At 42.3% G+C, this 24500-nt stretch overlaps 2 protein-coding genes across 5 annotated transcripts; both read right to left on the minus strand.

Annotated features, from left to right (window-relative positions):
* Positions 1–14: 14 nt before the first annotated feature.
* On the minus strand, positions 15–10863 carry LOC112264823 (non-homologous end joining factor IFFO1). Of its 4 annotated transcripts, XR_006078615.1 has the most exons (10): positions 9495–10863; positions 7094–7154; positions 5651–5746; positions 5286–5426; positions 4810–4994; positions 4379–4499; positions 3696–3791; positions 2943–3130; positions 1178–2368; positions 15–1134 (listed from the first exon to the last, which is right to left on the minus strand). XR_006078615.1 is itself a non-coding variant. In XM_024441682.2 (9 exons), the coding sequence occupies exons 1-9, from the start codon at positions 10508–10510 to the stop codon at positions 2206–2208; spliced, it is 2067 nt and encodes a 688-aa protein (XP_024297450.2). In that variant the 5' UTR covers positions 10511–10863; the 3' UTR covers positions 15–2205. The 4 variants fall into 4 exon arrangements, 3 of the variants coding, with proteins under 3 accessions (XP_024297450.2, XP_024297451.2, XP_024297452.2); XM_024441682.2 differs by having other exon boundaries at positions 15–2368; XM_024441683.2 differs by having other exon boundaries at positions 15–2368; positions 4810–4991; positions 9495–10856.
* A 5026-nt stretch (positions 10864–15889) lies between these two features.
* On the minus strand, positions 15890–23606 carry LOC112264824 (glyceraldehyde-3-phosphate dehydrogenase). The gene is made up of 12 exons (XM_024441685.2): positions 23501–23606; positions 22961–23006; positions 21237–21336; positions 20927–21036; positions 19377–19467; positions 18967–19082; positions 17774–17855; positions 17349–17500; positions 17044–17122; positions 16728–16811; positions 16290–16387; positions 15890–16178 (listed from the first exon to the last, which is right to left on the minus strand). Exons 2-12 carry the CDS (start codon positions 22981–22983, stop codon positions 16109–16111), a joined length of 1005 nt encoding a protein of 334 aa, XP_024297453.2. The 5' UTR covers positions 22984–23006; positions 23501–23606; the 3' UTR covers positions 15890–16108.
* Positions 23607–24500: the final 894 nt, after the last annotated feature.

Consider the following 24500-nt stretch of genomic DNA (forward strand, 5'->3'; position numbering starts at 1 on the left):
TCATTTTGTGCAACTTTAGATGTGGAGATTTACAAAACTGTACAATGTAGGGGGATTTTTTTTTTTTTACAAGACGCGTTCAGACATCAATAAACAAAGGAGTGGCCCGATTGAATCGTGTGGTTGAAATGTAAAGGTCATTTTCAATTGAGCCGACACGAGTAGCGTTTACCGGGAATGTGCGGTCTCCGCGAACACAGAAATCTTTGAATGTCAATCGTGCGATTAAAGGCCGATCTTCTGCGCTGATTGAATCGAGCCCTTAGATCGGATTGTTGTTTACGTTTTCCTCCAACTGTAAACATTGAGCATGTTCAAGTGCAATGAAATGTTGCTACAACCACAGCACCACAGATCTCACAAAGCAAATGGTTAAACACACTCGGTGGTCTACCCATGCTCAGATAAATGAAGGTTGCGCGCTACGTAAAACTTGTCACCGTTCCCGAGTGACCTTGAACGAGCTCCTAAAGCAGTTATTCGCCTGCTAGCAGTATGTTTTATCGACCTGAATAGGATTAATATCACACCAACAGGTATACTAGCTTGCACCCTTTGTCCGAGGCCTTTAAACTCATACCTCTTAGGCTCTCCATTTTAAAAAAGCGCACCAAACGGCAGTCTGATTCACCGTTGGTTAATCAGAGAGCTTGTTTCCCCCCATTGCAGGTGAAGATGAATTCACTGCTGACTGGGTATGTTTTCACTTGCATTGAGTGAGTGCTTTTATAGGACGCCTTTATGTGGGTTGTCATATCAACACTATCCACATGCAGTATGCTCCTATGTTTGGTTCTAGTTTGGGATTACAGCAATGTGCATGACTGTACAAAGCTAATGGTCCCAATGGTTTTCTTTTAACTCTAAACTTGAGAATAATTATATCGATGGCTTTTGTGAATTGTCTTTGCAAAACGACACAATATTATGCTGGCCATTTCACCTAAAAAAAAACATATCAACTGTCATACTTTCATTGTTGCAATTGTAATAGAAAACAAATAGCAATAAAAATAAGTGATTTATTAATTAAAAATAAAAGCTATCTGAATTTCAATGAGGAATGAAAAAGGGCTGAAATAAATAAAGTGCATGAATATGTAACCAAGCAAAGTAAATAACAAAGTTGTGAACCTCTCTGTTAATAACATGTTGTGTCCATACAAATGTTGTGAACCTCTCTGTTAATAACATGTTGTGTCCATACAAATGTTGTGAACCTCTCTGTTAATAACATGTTGTGTCCATACAAATGTTGTGAACCTCTCTGTTAATAACATGTTGTGTCCATACAAATGTTGTGAACCTCTCTGTTAATAACATGTTGTGTCCATACAAATGTTGTGAACCTCTCTGTTAATAACATGTTGTGTCCATACAAATGTTGTGAACCTCTCTGTTAATAACATGTTGTGTCCATACAAATGTTGTGAACCTCTCTGTTAATAACATGTTGTGTCCATACAAATGTTGTGAACCTCCTGTTAATAACATGTTGTGTCCATACAAATGTTGTGAACCTCTCGGATAATAACATGTGTACATATGAATGTTGTGAGATTGATTAAAAAGGCTTTACATCCTTGAATCTTTCTATATGCTTCTCAGAAATTGTATCCATTCTTTCAAAATGGGGAAAATGGAATGAGAAGGATATTAACTGTAAAGAAAATAGATTTTCGTCGATGGCTATCAACAGCTAGGCCCTTTCCCTTTAGCAAACTGCAAATGTTCATTTTGTTCAGATGTGACAGACTGCTAGATAATGACTTATCCTGTGACAATTTTTCGCCAATGGTGCATTTTTTTGTTGTTGTTTGCCTTCAAAAATTCTGCTGATGTTTCAAATCTGTAACTGCAATGTAACATAAGGCCTTTATTCCACAAAAACCGTGTGCAAATTGTTTTCGGTTGAATCTTGATACATATAGCAAGATCAATGGGCAAACTTAACAAAAAGGTATATATTTTGATCGTTCATATCATAGAAATATCACAATGTTAAGAAATCCAATTGATTTCATTTTCTAAATGCCATTTAGTCCTATCAGATTAGGTGTTGTAATAACCTGAACCACAAGAGGGCAGTGGTGATTTATGGCCCTGGAAAGAGTCTGCTGGCTTTACATCATTTATGGCAAAAAAAAATGTAAACAACAGCACTATCCAGACTATGGTACATCTACAGGGCATCATCAGTAAGGATTAAGACTTCCTCCATGGTAAGTGAGGGACCGTACCACTATTAACCTTGGTGTCACAGTAGGGTTCATCACTTTCAGAGTCTGCGGGTGGGGACACCTTACTCCTCTCCTTCTCTCCGTCATCAGAGTCCTCCATGGCCGCAGTAACGAGAGGTGGAGACTTCCTGAAAGGGAGACGGCGAGGCAGAGTCAATACAACTGCCAATGACCTTGAGACAAGACGACCCGAACAGTCCGTGCTCATAGCCTGGTCCCAAAGCTGTTTGTGCCGTCTTGCCAGCCCCTATGGTCATTGCCGTTATAATGACCATAGGAGATGGCAAGACGACACAAACAGATCTGGGACCAGGCTACCATACTCACAGACAGGTCAATGTAATGACATATGGATTCTATCACTATCAGTACAGTTTTGGAGAATTAAAGAGTTAACCTGTACTGTAACATATGTGTAATAGATGCATCCCCAGCACATATTTCACAAAATTAAGAATTGTATTTCATTACTTGGGTTATTGTTAGATGATTACGATTGAACCAGGTGCTTGGCATCACCCTGCGAGAGGATTCAGTTACAGCATAGATCTCATTCCTCTTGTTATCTTCCACCTCTTTCTGGTGTCTAATACCAGCCGTATCTCTAGGTATCTCTAGGGTAACTCTTTGACTGTTTGGATATCTCATACAGGTATCTCATACTGATATCTCATACAGTTATCTCATACTGATATCTCATACCTAGGGTATCTTTTTGAGCGTTTAGAGTGTTCAGCACCATGCGGAGGTGTCTGATACCTGTCTCCACTCTGGGTGATGAGTCTCCTGCACGTCTCCATCTGCACGTCCAGGCCTCGCTTCATGGAACACATCTCCATGTACTCGTGCAGGTGTCGGTTCATGTCACTCTTAGCCGTGGCCAGCTCCAACTGCGGGGAACCAACGTAAGACATTCGCTCCGGTTTAAATTGTCACCAGAACATTTTTTTTTTTGAGTAATGAGGGCCAGGATCTTTGCAAGTGCAAAACCAAAGGCCGCAGTCATTTGCATAAATCTTTTTTTTTTTTTTTTTCTCTGTGTTTGCTTTTTGGTTGATTGTATTTGTACTTAGCAATGAATTTAGCAATTTAGCGAATAAGAGGACGACTTCTGGAAAGGAGCTCAATTAAAAAAATAAAGAGACTATACTATCTTCAATTTGTTACTTCAATTTAACTTATCATCTGCACAGGAACTCATTTCAACAGTGACTCATGGAAGCATATGGAATGGCCGTCTTGTTTATTTCCATAATATAATAATCCCAGAGAAACGTCTATGTATTTATGGCTCTGTTTACAGCAGTGCTTCATCGCTCTCTGCAGGCTTTATAAATAGCCTTCTCATGCCGCAAAGTCCTCATATTGTACAAATAGCAGCGGGAAAACTGGTACTTAGAGAAGGGCTTTGTTTGTGTGTGTGTGTGTGTGTGTGTGTGTGTGTGTGTCTCTCACCTCGATCTGGTCGATGGTCTCCTGATACTCCTTCTCTCTGGTCTGGAAGAGGGACTCTGTGTCCTGTATTACCTTCTCTATGGACTCCTCCTGCTGCTGTTGTTGTTTTTGTGTGTGTGTGTGTGTGTGTGTGTGTGTGAGAAAGAGAGCGAGAACATTGTTTTGTGCTAATTTGCCTAATATGAATGAGATGAAAAGAACTTCAATCAGTATATGGAAATCTAAAACACTTCTCATCCATTGCCCTGCCTCTTTTTTCTGATATTGTCTACAGATTTTTTTTAAATTGTCACTATTATTTAAATTGTCCACTCATGACTAACCAGATTGTTATTGGGAATGAGAATGACTAACAGTACTGGGGTAAATCAAGATAATTGTGTGTGTGTGTGTGTGTATGCTACCAGCTTATCTACATTACACTGTGATCCAGGGATCAGGACATGCCAATGTCACAGTCGTACATGCAATGTGTTAAGTAGGACACAGACACACAGATACGGCAGCCCAACCATAAGAATGATTGACAAGCAGGAAGTACAGTGGCTTTGGTTAAAGCATGCCCATTAACACAGTTCTGGGATCAGCTTAGCCTAGCCAGCTCCTAACATGAACCATTACATTGGTAAATACATAACTGATCTAAGATCAGCCAGTGTCTAGCGGCAAGTATAGTAGCTTACCTCCCCCTGTGTCTCCACTGCCCCCAGAGTGTATCCTGGGAAATCCTCCCACAACAGCAGAGTCTCCTCAGTCTCCTCCCAGGCCAGGCTGTCACAGTCGTCCTCAAACTCACACTCCCTCCTGCAAGACCAACAACAGTATGGCTTACCAGTTGTACATCTATTTATAGTTCACTGGCCGACTCTGATCCACTCACATCTTACAAGCGACAGACTCTAGTCCTGGAGATCAGCAGTGTGTAGGATTTTTATCCAGCTCAAACTCTTAACAGTCCGGATTCAAATAACCACGGTCTGAAATTTAGACCACAAGCTTTTGAATCAAGTGTGTTTAGTGCAGAGTGGCTCTCCAGGTGTGACATTGGAGACTTCAGCAAGACCTCGATTGCTGACCATAACCTACATAGTTAAAGAGCAGCCAGAGAACTCACAACTGGTTCAGCATCCTCTGCATTTCCTCGTTGATCTGATTGGCTGACGTGCTACACGACTCCTCATCCTTGCCCGCCTCGCTCTCAGAGATGCTGGTTGGTTCGTCCCCGTCGCCGCCTTTAACCGATTGGGCCGCCTGTTTCCGGGGCCGGCGGGTCAGAGTGGAAGGAGGTGTGGCCATCTGCTAGATAAAGGTGTAACAACTGTGTAATAGCAGTACAATAAAGGTGTAATGAACATGGTTATTAAGGTGTAATAACACAGGTGTGAGTTGACCTAGAAGATATGAGTGGACTTGCCTCCAAAGATTCGGTCACGCAGTCATTATACTAATTAGCTAGAATTAGCTTACCCTGGAAAAATCCTACACGTAACCATTACGGTGGTAAATGCTAAGTTGTACTTAAATCCGTGTCTAGGGGCTACTTAACAGATAGTATAGTTAGTAGTATAGCGGCCTATGAGCGGTCCTGACCTGGAAGATCTGGATCATGTCTTCACAGTTCCTCTGCTGGGCCACATCACACAGGCGAGCTGTGATGTCAATGCGTCTACAGATGTCCATGTCCACCTTCATGGCTTTCTCCTGGATCTTACTGTCCAGATCCGACAGGTTCTGATAAAGAGAGCGGAGAGCGAGTGACACTGGCAAAAGGAAATATGTGTTCCCAAATCTTCTTTGTATTTTTCAAAGACATTGCCGAAGAAAACTGTACCAATACCATAAAAGTATTTTGCTCAAGATTTTGTAACTCAAAAGCGGGTGGGACTACTTTTGAAGTATACAAATCTCAACAACTTTTGGGGTGAGCTATTCCAACAGTGCTACGAGGGACTCACGTTGCTCATAAGGCCTTTGAAGAGGACCAGCTCAGCTTTCAGCTGTTTCACCCTGAGGGCCAGCTCATCCTGACACACCTCACTCTCCTGGAGGTCCTGCACACACACACACACACACACACACACACACACACACACACACACACACACACACACACACACACACACACACACACACACAGAGCCTAATTTGCATAGCACTTATGACATAACATATATGATTATGAGTATAAGTACACCAAATCAACAAAATGGGTGGTATATTGTATAGTTCATTTGTAGTTCTTTCTAGCTAAAGTTACAAAATACACTCTACTGCTGCTTTCCAATCAACCCAGCTGATCTGAGGTGGAATCATAATGTTAGTGTGAAATATTAAAGGGATCGTGTGCAGTTCAAACAATAACAAAGCAGCCACCCGCCACATGTTTAGGTAAACAGCTTAGGGATGGGGCTGGAGAAATGTAACCAATATCAAATTCATAAACAGTGCTATGGACACAAGGACTGACCATCCATGAGCTCAAAATGATAGTTTGACCATGTTTTAAAGCTATACAGGGGTTGTTTACAATTACATTGTTTACAAACAATGGCGTTAAACACGCTTATGCACTGAACAAAAATATAAGACGCATCATGCAACAATTTCTAATATTTTGTTGAGTTACAGTTCACATAAGAAAATCTGTCAATTGAAATAAATTCATTAGGTCCTAATCTAATCTGGTTGGGCCTGGGAGGACATAGGCCCACCCACTTGGGAGCCAGCCCAGCCAATCAGAATATGTTTTTCCCCAAAAAGGGCTTTATGACAGACAGAAATACTCCTCAACACCTCCATCGCCCTCCCCTCTCTGATGATTCCGCAGGTGAAGAAGCCAGATGTGGAGGTCCTGGTCTGGTGGCTTATGGTAGAGAAATGAACATTAAATTCTCTGGCAACATATCTGCAGTCAGCATGCCAATTGCACGCTCCCTCAAAACTTGAGACATCGGTGGCATTGTGTTGTGTGACTAAACTGCACATTTTAGAGTGGGCTTTTATTGTCCTCAGCAATAAGGTGCACCTGTGTAATGATCATGCTATTTAATCAACGTATTGATATGCCACACCTGTCAGGTGGATGGATTATCTTGATAAAGGATCAAATTCTTACTAACAAATTTGTGCCCAACATTTGAGAGAAATAAGCTTTTTGTGCATATGGAACATTTCTGGGATCTTTTATTTCAGCTCATGAAACCTGGGACCAACAGTTCACATGTTGCTTTCTATTTTTATTCAGTGTATTTTGGGTTCTGAGGGGGTTAAACAGTTGGACTAAGCTCATGAGGTATTTATAGGTTTTATTATTCAAGAATCAATGGCTTTATATCATGAATTTTTAAAAAATGTACGCAGCAGATTGCCCTTTATCATTGACACAGCTAAGGGCTTACCTCCTCCAGCTCAGCCACTTTCTCCTGGAGGTCCACTCTGACTGTGTACTCTTCCTCCCATCTATTGAAACACACACACACACACACACACACACACACACACACACACACACACACACACACACACACACACACACACACACACACACACACACACACCCTATTGTTGAGAAAGGAGATTGATGAGGGAGTCATCACACACCATTATCACTGTCTCTTCTCTTTTAGGAACAGTATTGACGTCAGTATTCACTGTTATAACGACACTGCTTCCAGACAGCCAGTGTCAAAGACGCAAAGATACAACTTCCACTTAGACACCCAATTTTAGCAGCTCAATCCCACAATTGCCATTAATGTCTACTAGGGTACTCCAGAACCTCAATTATTGCAACCATTTGTGACTGAGGGTAGATCACTTTGTCAAATGCCAAACATAGTCAAATAATAACACTGGTTACAAATACCAGAGAGACAGAAATCAGACAGAGAGCCCAATACCATGTACTATAAGCTACAGTGTTGTGTTCATGCGGTTCAATAAAGTTTGACGGTGTTTGAATCCATGTTGTGTGCCTGATCTCCCTTACTCAGCTGTGTTACGCAACAGATGCAGTATGCATGTAGAGCACGCGGCTGCGACACTTACAGAAGGTGAGAAGTGGTCTAACCCAGGAGGGCGCATGTGCCATATTGCACATTGCCTATACGCACTGTTATCGGTCTGCTCAAGTGGGGATGCAGTGTATACAGTAGCCTGTTTTTAATGGTATACTTGGGCAGCCTATACTGCAAGTTGTACAAGCCATTAACAGTATACACTTCATAAATTGAATGGAAAATTAAGTTCTATTCCATCTTCCCACCACCCCCTGGAAACTCATTAAAAACAAACACCAACTGTCTGATATTGCATTGTTATGAGAAAGTTGCTTTTAAATGAGATCCGAGGCAAATGATTGGAAATGTTTCCCTGTTAAGCCATTTGACCTTCTCCATAAAAGAGAATTAGAGGAGGGTGTTTCGACTGGCAAGTCATAGAGGCTTGCAAATCTGAGAGATGACGCTGCCTTGTCGCCATTAACATTCAGACAGTGGACGATAGGCTGTAGGGAAGGTTACTGGTGTCATTTAGTGATGTCCGCATCTTCTCACGGATGCTGCAGAGAGCGAGTGGCCGTACGGGATGGGTAGAGGGGGTGTGAGAGAGAGAGAGAGAGAGAGAGAGAGAGAACAGAAAAGAGAGTTTGTGTGTGTGTGAGAGAGAAATAGTGGGAGCGGGAGGTGAGTGAAAAAGAGAAAGAGATGGAGTGAGAGAGAGAACGTGAAAGCGAGAGAGAGAATAATGTGGAGAGCCTCTGGTGACACCACTAGCGGTCACAGCTTTCAGCACAGTGCTGCATTGCAGGTGCTGAGACAAAACGCAAAGGGGCGGAGGAGGGGGAGAGAGATGGGGGAAGGCCATGTAAGAGACAAAAACAAGTGTACTGCTGACTTCACTCCAGCCAATTCAGCCCTCTCTAGATAATCCTCCTATTGGATAAGAGATTGGCCAATGCTGTTCTTTTAAATGCTGTGCTCAACTATGTTTGAACTATGATCCCCTACAAGCCTATAGTGAAGCCTTGTGATGCCATATCATTTGGGGAGTACAGGGGCAATTTGAAGACAAAAGTAGAGCAGCTAAAACACTTCCAAGATTTACAGAGTAACCAGAAGCCATCTTATGGAGGATGATGACGAGGATGATGATGGATGATGATGACAAAAACAACAGAACCGATGTCTCTTCATTTCAACTCAGCTCTAAGCTACACAGTACTTTTGCAGCATGAGCATCAACTGGACAACCCCAGAGCCTGTAATAAAGCTCTGCCTTGTATTACAAAAGACGCATGCAGCTCATCTAGACCTTGCATGGTGATGTAATGTTATTTTCTTGGGTTCTGGGGGTGTAATTTGGTATGAAGAAAGCAAAAACACTCAACGGTTGAATGGGCTCAAAATAGGCTACTGTTAGTTGAGATACATTGCACTCCACATTTGTAATAGGAGAACCCACTGTAAATATCTTAACGCAATCATTTTGCTAGTTTTCTATTCCTATTCAGACCAGACGTGGGCAGAACGACACTGAGGTGTTATGGACATGAGGCTATAAAACAGGATCACTGATTAGTAGAACCGGATGTGTGACTAGAGCAGGGCTGGAACAAAAGCCTCCACACCCCTTCGCTCTCCAGGAGGAGGGTTGGCCAATCCTGGGCTAGGGGTGTTGCCCTAATAATGATGGGCTAGAGGAACAATAAGTGACATCACACATCAGTTCTACAAGTGACAATAACATCGGCTTAAGGACCCAGATCTTTAACCATGATACTCCAGACCGCTTCATCCATACCTGCATTTATACTCATCCCTCTCTCGTTTCACCTTGCCCAACACGTTGTACAGGGCCCGTATCTCAGGGGTGATGGTGTCGATTTGAACACCTACGCCGTCCGTTTGGGCACAAGGCACACCCATATCAGTTACGCGCGACTCCCTCCCCGTGCCAAACCTGCGGTCGTGGTTGTAGGACCAAACGGTGCCGGGAAGGAACCGGGGAGGTGGGTTAGTAGACATACCAGTCCCAGAACTGACATATTTCTCGTTAATGTTGGATATAGGGTTGGAAGTATCAGTAGGGGTTAATAAAGGACTGAGGCAAATATGTGGAGTGAGTTGGTTGGAATTGAGGTTGGAATTCGAGTCAGTCAGAGTCGAGTTCCTAAATACTGATTTGCTGTTGGACTCAAAGGAGGGAGTTGTAGGCCTGTTGAGTGATGGAGAGAGAAGACCCCCAGGCAGGTATGCAGAGTTATTGACGTTCTGGAGTGGGATATGTCCGGGCCTAACTGCGATGGGCCCTACGAAACCAGTCTGGACTCCCATTTCCTTAGTCAATGGCTTTTTCCCGTGTCCTTCTGAATTGTCCTCATTGTTTTCCAAAGCCTGTTGAAGCTGCTTCTCCAAAGCTTTATTCCGACGCTCCAGTTCATGAACTTTAGCCAAAAAGCAACGGAAGCGCAAATTCAAGGTCTTGAGAACACTGATGTTGGAACCCAAGTCGTTACGCAGGGCCATCGCTGCGGGGGGCGGCGGTGCACGGTGCATGTTGTTCTGGTGCAAATAAGCGAGTCCTGAAGGTGGCAGCGAATTTATGTCCAGGCCAGATATGCCATCTTGTCCAAACCCGTTGTGCTCGCCCAAGATGAAGCCTGAGTCAGCTGCACCGTATGATTCTAGGCCTGTCATGGAATAATCAGAATGGCTCCCCATCTGGTTGTGCTGCTGTTGCTGAACCAGGAACGCGTTCTCCCCCAATAATGGATTCATGCTTGAGTATGAAAATCTGAAATGCTCAAAATCAGGCATCAAAACAGACTTCTCAATTTAGCTTGAAAGCTAACTGCTGATGCAAATAATAGCCAACTTGCTCTAAAACTATCCCTAAATAGCCTTAACCTATGACGATTTAGCTTATGCGTTCCACCAAGACATAATAAGAAAACCGGAAAACAAATCAAATAATTTATTGGCTATAGGTAAATAGGTGTTATTAAACAAGTAGCCTATTCCAGGTCTTAAAATTAGACGCGCCAGTGATGGAAAGAGCCGCAGCAATCAAGCGGTGAAGGCTACGTAAGCTACCTGGCTGGCCGCAGTGCAACTACTAACTTTGGCGTAGGAGATAAGTCTCTTATGTGCTCCGACGTCCTCAAGTGACGCTGAGTGTGCCGTAAAACTCCTAAATTCTGAGCCATATTCGATTGAAATAAAGAATTGAAACAAAATAATTGAAACAAATAATAATGCTATTGATGTTAAACACACATTATGATATCAATTAAAAGTGTCGGGAAATTCACTCAAGCCAAGCAGTAGCCTATCCAAAGTGAGGATGTCTATTGCGCGTTTACTCGTGTCATGGCGGTAGTTAAAAACCGCAGTACCCTGTTTATTTCTGCCTGGCCCTCCTCTTGACTGCATGTTTACATCAGCAAAGATCGTGTGTAAAGTTCTCTGCTCATATTGTCTAAAAGCTATGGGCTACTACTGGTTTATTGGAATTTTTGGGCCGTGTTTTGTGCAAAAGTAAGCCTCCACTTAGTTGAAATATATGCTACACATGTACATATACCCCCCAGTTATTCACTGGTAATATAACAATTGCTCACTCACTGAAAATCTAGATATACCCTTGAAACATGCTCAGATACCATTAGTTTGAAAAATAAAATAATCCCCTCACAGTTTTGATCCTTTAAAAACACATTCACAAAATGCATTTTTTTTTTGTCAAATCCCTTTCATTTTAAAATTACACAGAATTACATGGAATTATAATGAACATGAACATATGCAGTAGTTGTCAAAAGTTTGGACACATTCATTCAAGGGGTTTCCCTTATTTTTTACATCGTAGAATAATAGTGAAGACATCAAAACGATGATAAAACACATATGGAATCGTGTAGTAAACAAAAAAAGTGTTAAACAAATCAAAATATATGTTATATTTAAGATTCTTCAAAGTAGACACCTTTTACCATGATGGCAGCTTTGCGCACTCTTGGCATTCTCTCAACCAGCTTCATGAGGTAGTCACCTGGAATGCATTTCAATGAACAGGTGTGCCTTGTTAAAAGTTCATTTGTGGAATTTCTTTCCTTCTTAATGCATTTGAGCCAATCAGTTGTGTTTTGACAAGGTAGGGGTGCTACACAGAAGATTTGGTAAAAGACCAAATCCATATTATGGCAAAAACAGCTCAAATAATAAGAGAAATTACAGTCCATCATTACTTTAAGACATGAAGGTCAGTCAATCAAGAACCTTGAACGTTTCTTCAAGTGCAGTTGCAAAAACCATCAAGCGCTATGATGAAACTGGCTCTCATGCTGACCGCCATGGGAATGGAAGACCCAGAGTTACCACTGCTGCAGAAGATAAATTCATTAGATTGCAGCCCAAATAAATGCTTCAGACTTCAAGTAACAGACACATCTCAACATCAACTGTTCAGAGGAGACTGCGTGAATCAGGCCTTTATGGTTGAATTGCTGCAAAGAAACCACTACTAAAGGACACCAATAAGAAGAAAAGACTTGATTGGGCCAAGAAACACGAGCAATGGACATTACACCAATCTGTCCTTCGGTCTGATGACTCCAAATTTGAGATTTTTGGTTCCAACAGCCTTGTCTTTGTGAGACACAGAGTAGGTGAACGGATGATCTCCGCATGTGTGGTTCCTACTGTGAACCATGGAGGTGGTGTTGGGGTTCTTTATTGGTGACACTGTCAGTGATTTATTTAGAATTCAAGGCACACTTAACCAGCATGGCTACCACAGGATTCTGGAGCAATGCGCCATCCCATCTGGTTTGCGCTTAGTGGGACTATAATTTGTTTTTCAACAGGACAATATCCCAAAACACACCTCCAGGGTGTGGAAGGGCTATTTGACCAAGGAGGAGAGTGGTGGAGTGCTGCATCAGATGACCTGGCCTCTACAATCACCCAACCTCAACCCACTTGAGATGGTTTGGGATGAGTTGGACTGCAGAGTGAAGGAAAAGCAGCCAAGAAGTGCTCAGCATATGTGGGATCTCCTTCAAGACTGTTGGAAAAGCATTCCTCATGAAGCTGGTTGAGAGAATGCCAAGAGTGTGCAAAGCTGTCATCAAGGCTAAGGATGGCTACTTTGAAGAATCTCAAATATAAAATAGATTTAGATCTGTTTAACACTTTTTGGGTTACTACATGATTCCATATGTGTGATTTCATGTTTTTGATGTCTTCACTATTATTCTAGTGTATAAAACAGTAAAAATAAAGAAAAACCCTTGAAGGAGCAGCTGTGTCCAAACATTTGACTGGTACTGTGTGTATGTATGTACATGTATGTATTACAATGAAGCAAGCATGGCTTTGAATAGATGTTTTCTTTTGACTGGCTATACACCACCTTAAAACAACATGCAGGTACATACAGCACAGAGGTCTATTAGGTCATCCTTTTCAAAGGCTGATAGGAAGATGTAGAATGAATTAGACTGAAATAAAACTGGAATGGAAATAACCAACACGTCACTTTTCAGATGAGCCATTATCCCTAATAATGGTTGTAATTTCAATGCACAGTTCTCCAACAAGTGTAACGTAAGTGAATTACATGTATTGGTATTGGAAAGAGTTCAGAGGTTAGGGGAATTCCCAAAAGACCCCAGAAAAATGAGAATTCCCTGGGGATAATCTAAGAGTTCTTGGAGTAGAAAGACCTCCAAAGTCAGGGACGTTGTTGCTGATCCTCAAGCGCTGATGCTCCATTACGCGATTTCCTCTCGTTTGGTCGAGGACGGCTGAAATATGGGAAAATAACATTTATTTTATTTGACACATACATAAAAGTTGTGCATATATCCAAGGTTAAGTGTTGAATGTTGTACTTGCAGTCACTTGGATGAGTGGAGAGAAGAGCATGACTTGCTGACAGGCCACGCCCTCTTATTGTGGACAGATCGCTGTTGGTCATGAACTCCTGCCGCATCTTGTGTAGATCCCACCCCAGCATCTTTTCTAATGTCAATCTCTGGCCTGTCATCCACTGAAATGTCAGAAGGAAGGAAATATTCACTAAGATCATCTTCCAATAGCATTTTGAACGTGTACTGTGTGTGTACAGTATGTCCCCCACAGGAATCGACCTAGGCATTAAAATCAGACTTATGCATCCAAGTGTAACAGGAAGAGATATTCACAGTTGGAAATGGAGGATGTTGCACTATTCTCAATGGTGGTTGTCACTGTCCTAGTAGAATGGTGTATACTGACTTGTAATTGAGGAAAATGGTGTTCTCTCAAAGGTGGTGGTGGTCTTTGTTCTAGTAAACCATACTTGAAGTTATGGATGTTGGTATCTTGTCAGTGGTTGTTTTGTTACATTGGTCCTGTCCTGAACAAGTGAAGGGGCAGAAACAATCAACATAAAAGGGATGGTTTTCTACAGAAAGCCATGTGAAGCAAGCAATGCATGCATGCCTGCCTGCCATGCTTCTATATATTTTTTTTTCAAAATTGTTGAGAAATACTTAAATCCAAATTATATTGCCACAATATCACTACGTTTTTGGAAGATAAATGTTTGTCTACCTGTTCGAACACAAAATCAATTAGGATTGCAGTAAAAACCTGGAAAACTACCCCTTTAAGTGGGTGCACTCATTTTCCACAGTGACAATGTCAATTTGACCGACCTGTGTTAGGGGAGTGGACATAGGCAGTAAGACCTTGAATGGAGGAAAGTGCTTCTTCCTCCTCAACATGCAGGGCTGTGGGTACAGGAGCCATGACTTTTTCTTTGCTTTGACTTGTGGATGTGGCATTGGTAGGAGCAGCTGTGGTCGGGCTGGAAGAGGTTTTCCCAACATTATCTTCCTCCTCTATGAGACACAGAGAAAGAGCGCAAGATGGGGCATGTAAAACCCATTTAGCCTTCAAATTTAAAGGCTAAATCTAACACAATCTAACTTTGGCAATAAGACGAAGACAAACCCATTCATGTAATATTTACGATTTCCCCATCTGATAAATATGAGATTGCGAGGCCCATTCGAACACGCCATCGGACAGACAACTGATCTCGTGCTTATCCCCAAAACGCAACACCTTGGATTCAGATGAGAAAAATAAAGTGTTTATTTTTCAGGAAAACTTCTAATCTTTTACATTGGTGATGATTTGAAGCAAGAGTATTTTTCATAAGTTACATGTTTATTTTGAAAACTGCAAATGAGATATTATAGCATGTATTATTGCTTTGGAATTGCCACAAATTTGCATATTCTCAAAACATTTTTCCTAGTGCCTCTGAGATGGTAAATAAATACATTTCAGCTCTTGCTATCCCTGTCATCCTGATCACTGACCATATTTGTAAACTTCATCACAGAAGTAAGGATGTAACGTAACATTTGGCAAAAGTTGAGGTCTGAATACTTTCCGAATGCACCGAAATACTTAATCGTTAAGTGAATAGTAATAAGATTGGACAGAAAACTATTTTCTTCGGAAGTGCGCACCCGTTTTCCCTGTCGTGGTAAAAAAATATATATATTTTTAAATGTACACTTAGTGGCAGTTATGAATAACCCATAGAAAGTTCAATACTTACATTAACAATAGTCTCTTTGCCTGTTCTCGTTCCTTGCCACGTGTTTAAAGAGCAATGATCTGTGTGTGATTTGAATGCACTGAGCTATTGACTTGATCTGCCAATCATCACTGACTATAGCTCCTGCCATCATGTAAGCTGTTTCTCTAAGGAACCAAAAACAATATGGAGTCAAGCATTTTTCTTTAGAATACAATGCACTACTTTTTGCTTCCATCTGGAAAATGGTTTCAGTTAAAAAGGTACACCCACTTCTGAAGAACTCTCAATCACTCCTCAGAAACGGTATACTTTCACTTTCCACTAGGTGTTGATAGGCAAGATAAGTCCGTCTACACTTCTCTTGTCAACATCATTTTAAAACTCAGACTTGAGTAAATGGGAACATTTTAGCATGCCATTCATGGTCCAAATGCTTAGTTTTACAGCCTCTGTTGAGCTGTAATGAAACGTACCCTGAATAACAAGTTTGATTCACAGAAATGAAATGTAAACAGATCTAAATTCATGCGTGGATTTGAACAATCCATGCATTTACAAGATGTGCGCCTGAGGACTGAGACGATAAAAAAAAAATGTTCAGAAACAAATTACTTTTATTGTGAACTAAGGTGGACAGGAATATTCTGCAGGCAAAAATAAGACTCAGTCTTCTGAACAGAACAGAGGTGTGACATATTACAAAACATTGCTATAGACTTTACTGGTTTCTTCTCTGGCGGAGGACTGTTTGGATGTCCGTTCAGGAGAAGGAAGAGGCCATGGGGGAGGGGGGTTGGAGGTGTGTTGTGGAAACATTACTCTTTGAGTGCCATGTGCAGACACAAGTCAATGACGCGGTTGCTATAGCCATACTCATTGTCGTACCTATGGGAGAGGGAGCAAGAGGAAGGAGTCTTTATAATGTATGTAAATACACAAAATTATAATATTGATTGTGTGTGTGTTGGGGGGGTGTAGGTCTAGATAGATAAATACCATGAGACCAGCTTGACAAAGTGGTCGTTGAGTGCAATGCCTGCCCCAGCGTCGAAGATTGAGGAACGTGTGTCGCCGTTGAAGTCTGTGGACACCACCTGAAGGGGGAGAGCAACAGGCTTTAGGCTCATTATGTGAAAAACTGAAGTGAACCACCAATTAACAATCACTCTACTGCTCCCTAGTGTTTGAACTCAGGTATTGTATCATATGACCTTGAGGCTCAGTGCATGAGTGTAAGGAAAGCTTGGGCCCTGTTGATGTACTCTTAAAATGCATCCTTCCTTATTTCCTTCTTTGTGGTCATCACTGACATGAGAGCAACACAGAACCTTACTCACAGCTATCAAATCATGCTAGATCAGATTTCTGGAAGTATGGAAGGAATGATGCATTTTATAGTATTCAAGCAGGGTCTTGGAATGGGAAAATATTTACTTGGTCCTCCGTGTATCCCAGAATTCCCTTCATGGGTCCTTTGGAGGCCTCCTTGATGACTCTCTTGATCTCTTCATAAGGGGCCTGAGGCAGACAGGAGAAAACATTAAAATGTAGAACAATGTAACCAAATGGAGACAAATGCCTGTTGCATGTTATGTTGAAGGTAAGGAAATGTGCAAAAACAAGGGTAGCTTGTCGGTGGGTTGGAAGCATGGGCAAGAGGAATTAGGTATTCAGAGTCGCTTTACTTGTGTATAACATTCATTTCAATAAAACACATCAATCAGCAGAAAGAGGTGAATGGGAGACTTACAGCCTTCTCAAGACGGACAGTCAGGTCAACCACGGACACATTGGGAGTGGGGACACGGAAGGCCATGCCGGTCAGCTTGCTGTGGGTCATGAAGTTCAGTTAAATCTACATTCTGGGATTGAATTTTAAAAAATAATGACAGCCCTGGTTTTGATATACAGCCAAGGGATGGGGCTAGGGAAATGTAAAAGCTTTGCAATATTCAGATGCCACCCTGGGTGAAAAGCACGATACAAATCCCATCCATTATCACCATGGTCGTAAAACCTCCATTACGAAACCAGTGGCCCCGGATTGGTTCATACCCATTCAGCTCGGGGATAACCTTGCTCACGGCCTTGGCGGCGCCGGTGGAGGCGGGGATAATGTTCTGGCTGGCACCACGTCCATCTCTCCACAGCTTACCGGAGGGCCCGTCAACGGTCTTCTGTGTGGCTGTGACGGCGTGAACTGTGCTCTGTGGGAAGAAACAAGTGATATGGATGTTAGTCTATGCGAGGTGTTGTTCATTAGGCACCAAACAGGAAGTTACTATCTGAACTAATAAGAAAACCTCATTTTAAAATATATGTTCCATTGCGTACCCTAAGGAACACAACCCAGGGCTTGTGCAGAGCAGCAACATGAATGTTGTAAGCATTAGCATGTATATTGACGTCTCCACCAGTGTTGACTCACTTTTTACCGCCACAGTCCCTGTGGTAATTGTGCTGTTTGAATCCATTCTTACCATGAGACCCTCAACGATGCCGAAGTTGTCGTTGATAACCTTGGCGATGGGAGCCAGGCAGTTAGTTGTGCAGGAGGCGTTGCTGTGAGGACATGACATCATTATCAATAATAAATCAACATGCGCCCACTCGGAAAAGACGCTACGCCACTTCACACTCAACGTCCACTGTTACGCCGACTACAAGATCAGCATATTCAAGCCACTCCTCCACCCGCCTTTGAACCACATTAAATCCTGCCTCTCTGAAACAAACCTGGACGCAACACAACTTTGCCTTTCCGCTGGTGTATTCTTCCAGTCCAAACTCCAGAGTTGTGGCGACAGGGTCTTTTCTACAGCTACACTCAGGGTCTAGAACTTCTCTCCACCGGTCCTCCTAGTCCTGTCTAAACCTTCCCATAACTCCACCTCAGTTCTTTCAAAATGTCTTGTTTGTTTCGTCTTGCTGTTTCCTTTATTGCCTTTTAGAAAAGCGGCACATCAGAACCAGTAATAATATGACAGCGCCACAAACGTTGTCATTTAACATTGTGCCACACAGCCATAAAGTAATAATTTAAAGAGCTGCAACCTGTATAAAAACCAATAGTTTTCCATGTTATCCAGTCTGATTTGTTGTTCTCTTACCTCAAGAGACATGCGGCTGCCATAGAATTTCAATACAAGGTCTAAATCCCTGTGACTTAAACGCGTGGAATGAGAGGACACACAATTTGACAAAATGGTGGAAAAACAGTTCTGTTCCAAAAATCTGTCAAACACCCTCTCTAGCGATATTGTCCCGATGTTTTCAGGCCACGTTTCGTACTCGCATTCTCAGTAAGACAGAGGGAGGGTTTATGACCTGCTGGAACAGAGTGAGTGTGTGTTTCAGTGATTGTTTGTACAAGTAACATATCACCATGTGGCAGGACTGTTTGTACAAGTAACATATCACCATGTGGCAGGACTGTTTGTACAAGTAACATATCACCATGTGGCAGGACTGTTTGTACAAGTAACATATCACCATGTGGCAGGACTGTTTGTACAAGTAACATATCACCATGTGGCAGGACTGTTTGTACAAGTAACATATCACTATGTGGCAGGACTGTTTGTACAAGTAACATATCACTATGTGGCAGGACTGTTTGTACGTGCCACACGGCTCCTTTAAAATAATGGTATGGTTGAGGGGAGTGGCTTACCTGACAACCTTCAGGGAGTTATCGTAATGATGGTGGTTGACTCCCATCACGAACATGGGGGCATCGGCGCTGGGGGCGGAGATGATGACCCTCTTGGCACCTCCCTGCAGGTGAGCCTATGGTGGGTGGGGTGAGAGGGCAAAGGGTACGTTTGTGTAACAAATACACAGCATCAAGGCTGCCTTGCTTGGCTCAGTCACATACAGCCGATGATATGCAAACAAAATTGGTAGTCTGGAGGCGATTAAAACAATTTACAACATGAAAATATATACAGCATTGTGCTTATTCACTGCTCACCCACAATATTATAGCCATGAAGTATTAAACCATTTTCTCCTCACAGAATTCAAGTATAGACCGTTGTCAATGTGACCTACTTCCTACTGCTAGTGAAGAGCGGTACTTACAGAGGCCTTGTCGATGGTGGTGAACACACCAGTAGACTCAACAACGTAGTCAGCGCCAGCGTCACCCCACTTGATCTGGGAAGGGTCCCTCCTGAAGATGGCAAAGAGATGGAAGTTAGGATTATACCACAAAAATCAGGGTTAGAATTACAGGGGTCCTATATACTCCCATAGCAATGAAGGGATGGGTTCACCTGTATAAGGAGTTGGTCCCCCTTTACTGCTATAACAGCCTCCACTCTTCTGGGAAGGCTTTCCACTAGATGTTGGAACATTACTGCGGAGACTTGCTTCCATTCAGCCAAAAAAAGCATTAGCGAGGTCAGGCACTGATGTAGTGCGATTAGGCCTGGCTCGTCGTTGGCATTCCAATTCATCCCAAAGGTGTTCGATGGGGTTGAGGTCAGGACTCTGTGCAGGCCAGTCAAGTTCTTCCACACCAATCTCGACAAGCATTTCCGTATGGGCCCCGCTTTGTGCACGGAGGCATTGTCATGCTGAAACAGGAACTTCCCCAAACTGTTGCCTCAAAGTTGGAAGCACAGAATTGTCTAGAACGTCATTGTGTGCTGTAGCGTTAAGATTTCCCTTTACTGGAACTAAGGGGCCTAGCCCGAACCATGAAAAACAGCCCCAGACCATTATTCTTCCTCCACACTCTACAGTTGGCACTATGCATTTGGGCAAGTAGCATTCTCCTGGCAACAGCCAAACCCAGATTCGTCTGTCGGAATGCCAGATGTAGAAGTGTGATTCATTACTCCAGAGAACGCGTTTCCACTGCTCCAGATTTCAATGTCGGCGAGCTTTACACCACTCCGGCTGACGCTTGGCATTGCGCATGGTGATCTTAGGTGTGGGTGGCTGCTCGGGCCATGGAAACCCATTTCATGAAGCTCCCAACGAACAGTTCTTGTGCTGATGTTGCCTCCAGAGGCAGTTTGGAACTCGGCAGTAAGTGTTGCAACCGAGGACAGATGATTTTTACGAGCTTCAGCACTCGGCGGTCCCGTTCTTTGAGCTTGTGTGGCCTACCACATCGCGGCTGAGCCGTTGTTGCTCCTAGACGTTTCCACTTCGCAATAACAGCACTTACAGTTGACCGGGGCAGCTCTAGCACAGCAGCAACGTTATGAACTGACTTGTTGGAAAGGTGGCATCCTAGTACAGTGCCACATCGAAAGTCACAGAGCTCTTCAGTAAGGCCATTCTACTGCCACTGTTTGTCTATAGAGATTGCATGGCTGTGTGCTCGATTTTTTTTTAATGCACCTGTCAGCAACGGGCGTGGCTGAAATAGCCGAATCCACTAATTTGAAGGGATATCCACATACCTTGTATACATGGTCTAGCCTACTGCTAAGGCATTCCCAAAAGTCAACGTGAATGTTTAAGATAGCCAAATACTCATATTGCCAGAAGTAGTATATAACCCATCAATTTGATTCTGCACAACACAGTATCTCAGAAACATTGTCATTTCACACCATGCACAAAATAAGCCAATGAAAGCAGCTGGAGCATTAGTAAAGAAAAGGAAGAACACTTACTCATGGAAAACTGTGATGTGCAGGTTGCCAATGATCAGCTTGCCATTCTCTTGTCTCACTTCACTGTGCTTCCATACACCGTGAGTGGAGTCATACTTGAACATGTAGACCTATGGAACAACAACCTTTAGAGAAGTGTTGAATATGAGAACAGTAAACCTGTGCACCTGAGATTTTTCTAGAGTTTAACCAACAAAAAATAAAACTGACCCACTCAAGGTCTGACTTTGGTAAAATATGTTTACATCTCTCCCTCAATTTCAGTAACCTATATTTTGGTATATTAAGCAGTAGGCTATATAAAGTTCACCATGTAGTCCAGGTCAATGAAGGGGTCGTTGATTGCGACGACATTGACTTCACCGCTCTTGGCAGCGGCACGGGTCACCAGGCGCCCGATACGCCCAAATCTGAGAGGGGAAAAATCAGTCTTAATTCATATATAAGCAAATCCATATCACACACTATACCAGCAGGTGGCAGCAGCCATGTGACACAGGTACCAACACCTAAAAATGAGTCCTGCACACAAGGGTCAACATATGGCTTAGCAAAGGAGTCAAAGTTCATCAGAAAGGAGTTAAGCATCAGAAAGAACACAAGGCAAAAAAATAAAGGTTTTGGTAAGGTGTTCTGGCAAAAAATACCTTATCAATTTCCTTTAACAAGTCATTTAATTCTGGTCAACAAAGTTACATCATACTATACTTCACAAACCGTTTTGGAACTGCGAACAGTCAGCATGACCTTTTAGTCAGTCATTAGACATAATTTAGTTTCCATACTTAGGAGGAGTGAAATATCAATCTCCAGGTCGCAGCGTTTCGTTTTTCAAGTGGGCACAGTAAAACTGTTAGGTTGATTTTGGGAAAGGGTCTATCATAACAAACTTTAATCTTCCTGCAGTTTAGTGACAGCTGACTATTGGTCAAATAAAAGGTTAGAGGAATAGGATCGGTGTAAGAGTTCCTCCAAACTGTCTCGCTGTGACCTCTGAACTTCAGCTGAAAAGGTTAGCGGGATATTATTAGATGGGTAGAATAAAGGAATGTGACAGCTGAGGAGAGGAAAGATACAAGAGTGCTGCAAAGAGGCATTGTGACAACCAAACCATAAATAAGAAGAGCATGGTAAGTGGCCAGACCAGGGAGGTGTTGAAACACACCATAGCAACAATAAAAAAGTGCAACGAAAAATGAAAATAAGCATTCATTGGACAAGTTCAGGTAGTCCCTTCTCATTTCGGCCTGTATGTTTCTGTTTCGTTTCTAGTGAAAGCTGTACAACCCAGGCCTGTGAATTGGAGAGCAAGCGCCTATGGCAGGGACCATCAACTAGACTCAGCCGCAGGCTTATTTTTTCTTGAGCGGGTGGTCAGGGGCCCGGAACATAATTACAAATAACTGCAAGAAGCCCAAACGGATATAATATTGAAGTAAAACTTGCTTACATTTGTATACGATCACATACTGTATATCTCTCTATTATGCGTGGGAATACTTTGGAACAGATTTCCTAAAGTAAAATCACTTGGAGCTGATTTTCTGGTGTTTTTACAGTCTTATGTCCAACAACAAACATGCATACATATATTTTTTTGAAAACTTGGAGTGACACCCAAAAAAAAAAAAAAACACAAAAAAAGTCACCCGCAGGCCGGGCACCAGTTGGGGAACCCTGGACTATGGCATGTACAGTACAGAAGTGCAATGCAGTCCAGGGTCTATCCTGTGACCCGATCCTGTCAACAGAGAGTTCTTATGTTCTCTTTAAGACAATACAATTTCAAATACTCCAAATTTGCCCAGTGACAGAAGCAGACACACCCCCAACTAAAATTTAATAAAACATTTAAATAAGTCATAATGCAGGGTCCAGCAGTTTGGTCAGGCTTATGAACTTGAGAGCAAGCACCTATGGAATGTACAGTACAGAAGTGCAATGCCGCCCAGGGTATTACCTTGTCACTTGATCCTGTCAGCAGCCTGTTAAGTTTTAAAATATATAATTTAAAAGATAAAATATGCAACTTACCCATTGATTCCAATCTTCACCATTCTGCCTGATCTGGTCTAGTTCGCTGAAGGTAAAACAAAAATAATAGGTCATTAACTTGTGTTACAAAGCCCAGCACAGTATGAACATGAGGCAAAATTTGAATAAGCAACTAAAATCATCTATGTACAACAACACATTAAGCATCACTGATTAACAGTCACTATAGAAAGAATCTAGCAGTGTTAGATACAAATCTATTTTGTGGCATCTATAGAATCCCAAGAATTGCACAATGCATACCTGACATTAGAATAATTTCAAAGAGCTCAAAATTGTTGCTCACCTAAAATACTCAACTATTCATGCCACGTAGGCTAATTTATTCTCTCTCATCTACACACATTGTAGCCTGCATCTATACAAATTTTAGTCATACAAGACATCTATTCAAAACGCCAGGTAGGACTCAACCTGCCGAAGTGTAAATTGCCACAAAAAAACAACAACGCATAATTCTACTATTAAATATCAAGTTGGCTATGAAGCCATAAAGAGGTTAATATCTTTGAAAAGTACCGTTTGTGAGTTGCTCTGTCCACAATGTCGGCAAGGTGCGCTCGCAATTTATGTTCCTATAGGGTCCATGGACACGCCCACACGTGAACACAAAGTCATGTGCACACGCCCCTTCAGAATGTCAAGCCACAGATGGATGGGGAGCCAAGGTCGTTGTCGCAATCGACACGAACATAAATTACAGAACAGGAAATTCATTTGAATGACACCCACCACTCTATTGATGTGATCATCTTGGCTACATTGCGTGTGGAATGAACTGGATGCATCTTGGCAACAAAAAAAATGGAAGATTTGTATTTCGATTGATTTGATCGTTCGATAATAATTGTATTAACCAGCTGTTTAACATGATCTTAATTTAAAGGCTATAATCTTTGGGAGAACATTTGAATAATGTTTTTTTCCAGGGCATTGGTTGTGCTTGGCTGCAAGACAGTATGTTGCAATGAAAAACAGTCGAAAGAACACGGGATGAAACCCAATGCTTCTTCGAGTGATAACAGTGGGTCCATCAATTGGCCTTTTCCCAAGGTAAGACCACAGCTGCCCTTGGACTTGTCTAAAGTCAAGCGGGCTCATATTCAGAGTATGACACTTTGAGCAGTGCTTGACTTGGACAGGAGCTCACCGGAGCTGAGTACGGGCACCTCAAATGTTCTCCTGCTTGAGCTCCTGTTCCTCCTATAGAATATTATCTCAAAAGTATTGTGGAGCTCCTGTACCTAAATGTAAACAGTACCAGAACCCAAAATGAGTACCGGGAACCTATTTCAGTCCAAGTCAACACTGACTTTGAGACATGATGGGGCATGTGATGTTCTGGTACCCATGGCTATGTGATATCCTGCATGTGTTGTAGGATGCCTGATTCCGCAAGATACATTTAAACGTTATGCTATATTCCGAGAATTTGGATGTAAAGGCAACTAAAGTGTAGATACTGAATGTTATAGGTTCTTTATTACTTATCATGAACCGAAGCATCAGTGTTCTCTGG

Source organism: Oncorhynchus tshawytscha, linkage group LG13 (genome assembly GCF_018296145.1).
Source record: "Oncorhynchus tshawytscha isolate Ot180627B linkage group LG13, Otsh_v2.0, whole genome shotgun sequence".
Lineage (NCBI taxonomy): Eukaryota > Metazoa > Chordata > Actinopteri > Salmoniformes > Salmonidae > Oncorhynchus > Oncorhynchus tshawytscha.

Coding starts and splice junctions, on each gene's coding strand:
- LOC112264823 (XM_024441682.2), bottom strand. CDS start 10,510: ATGCCTGATTTTGAGCATTTCAGATTTTCATACTCAAGCATGAATCCA. Junction 5,747..7,093: donor AAGTGGCTGAGCTGGAGGAG/GTAAGCCCTTAG, acceptor GTGTGTGTGCAG/GACCTCCAGGAGAGTGAGGT. Junction 4,500..4,809: donor CAGAGGATGCTGAACCAGTT/GTGAGTTCTCTG, acceptor TTGGTCTTGCAG/GAGGGAGTGTGAGTTTGAGG.
- LOC112264824 (XM_024441685.2), bottom strand. CDS start 22,983: ATGGTGAAGATTGGAATCAATGG. Junction 19,468..20,926: donor CACATCACAGTTTTCCATGA/GTAAGTGTTCTT, acceptor TGCCATCTTCAG/GAGGGACCCTTCCCAGATCA. Junction 19,083..19,376: donor CCACCATCGACAAGGCCTCT/GTAAGTACCGCT, acceptor CACCCACCATAG/GCTCACCTGCAGGGAGGTGC.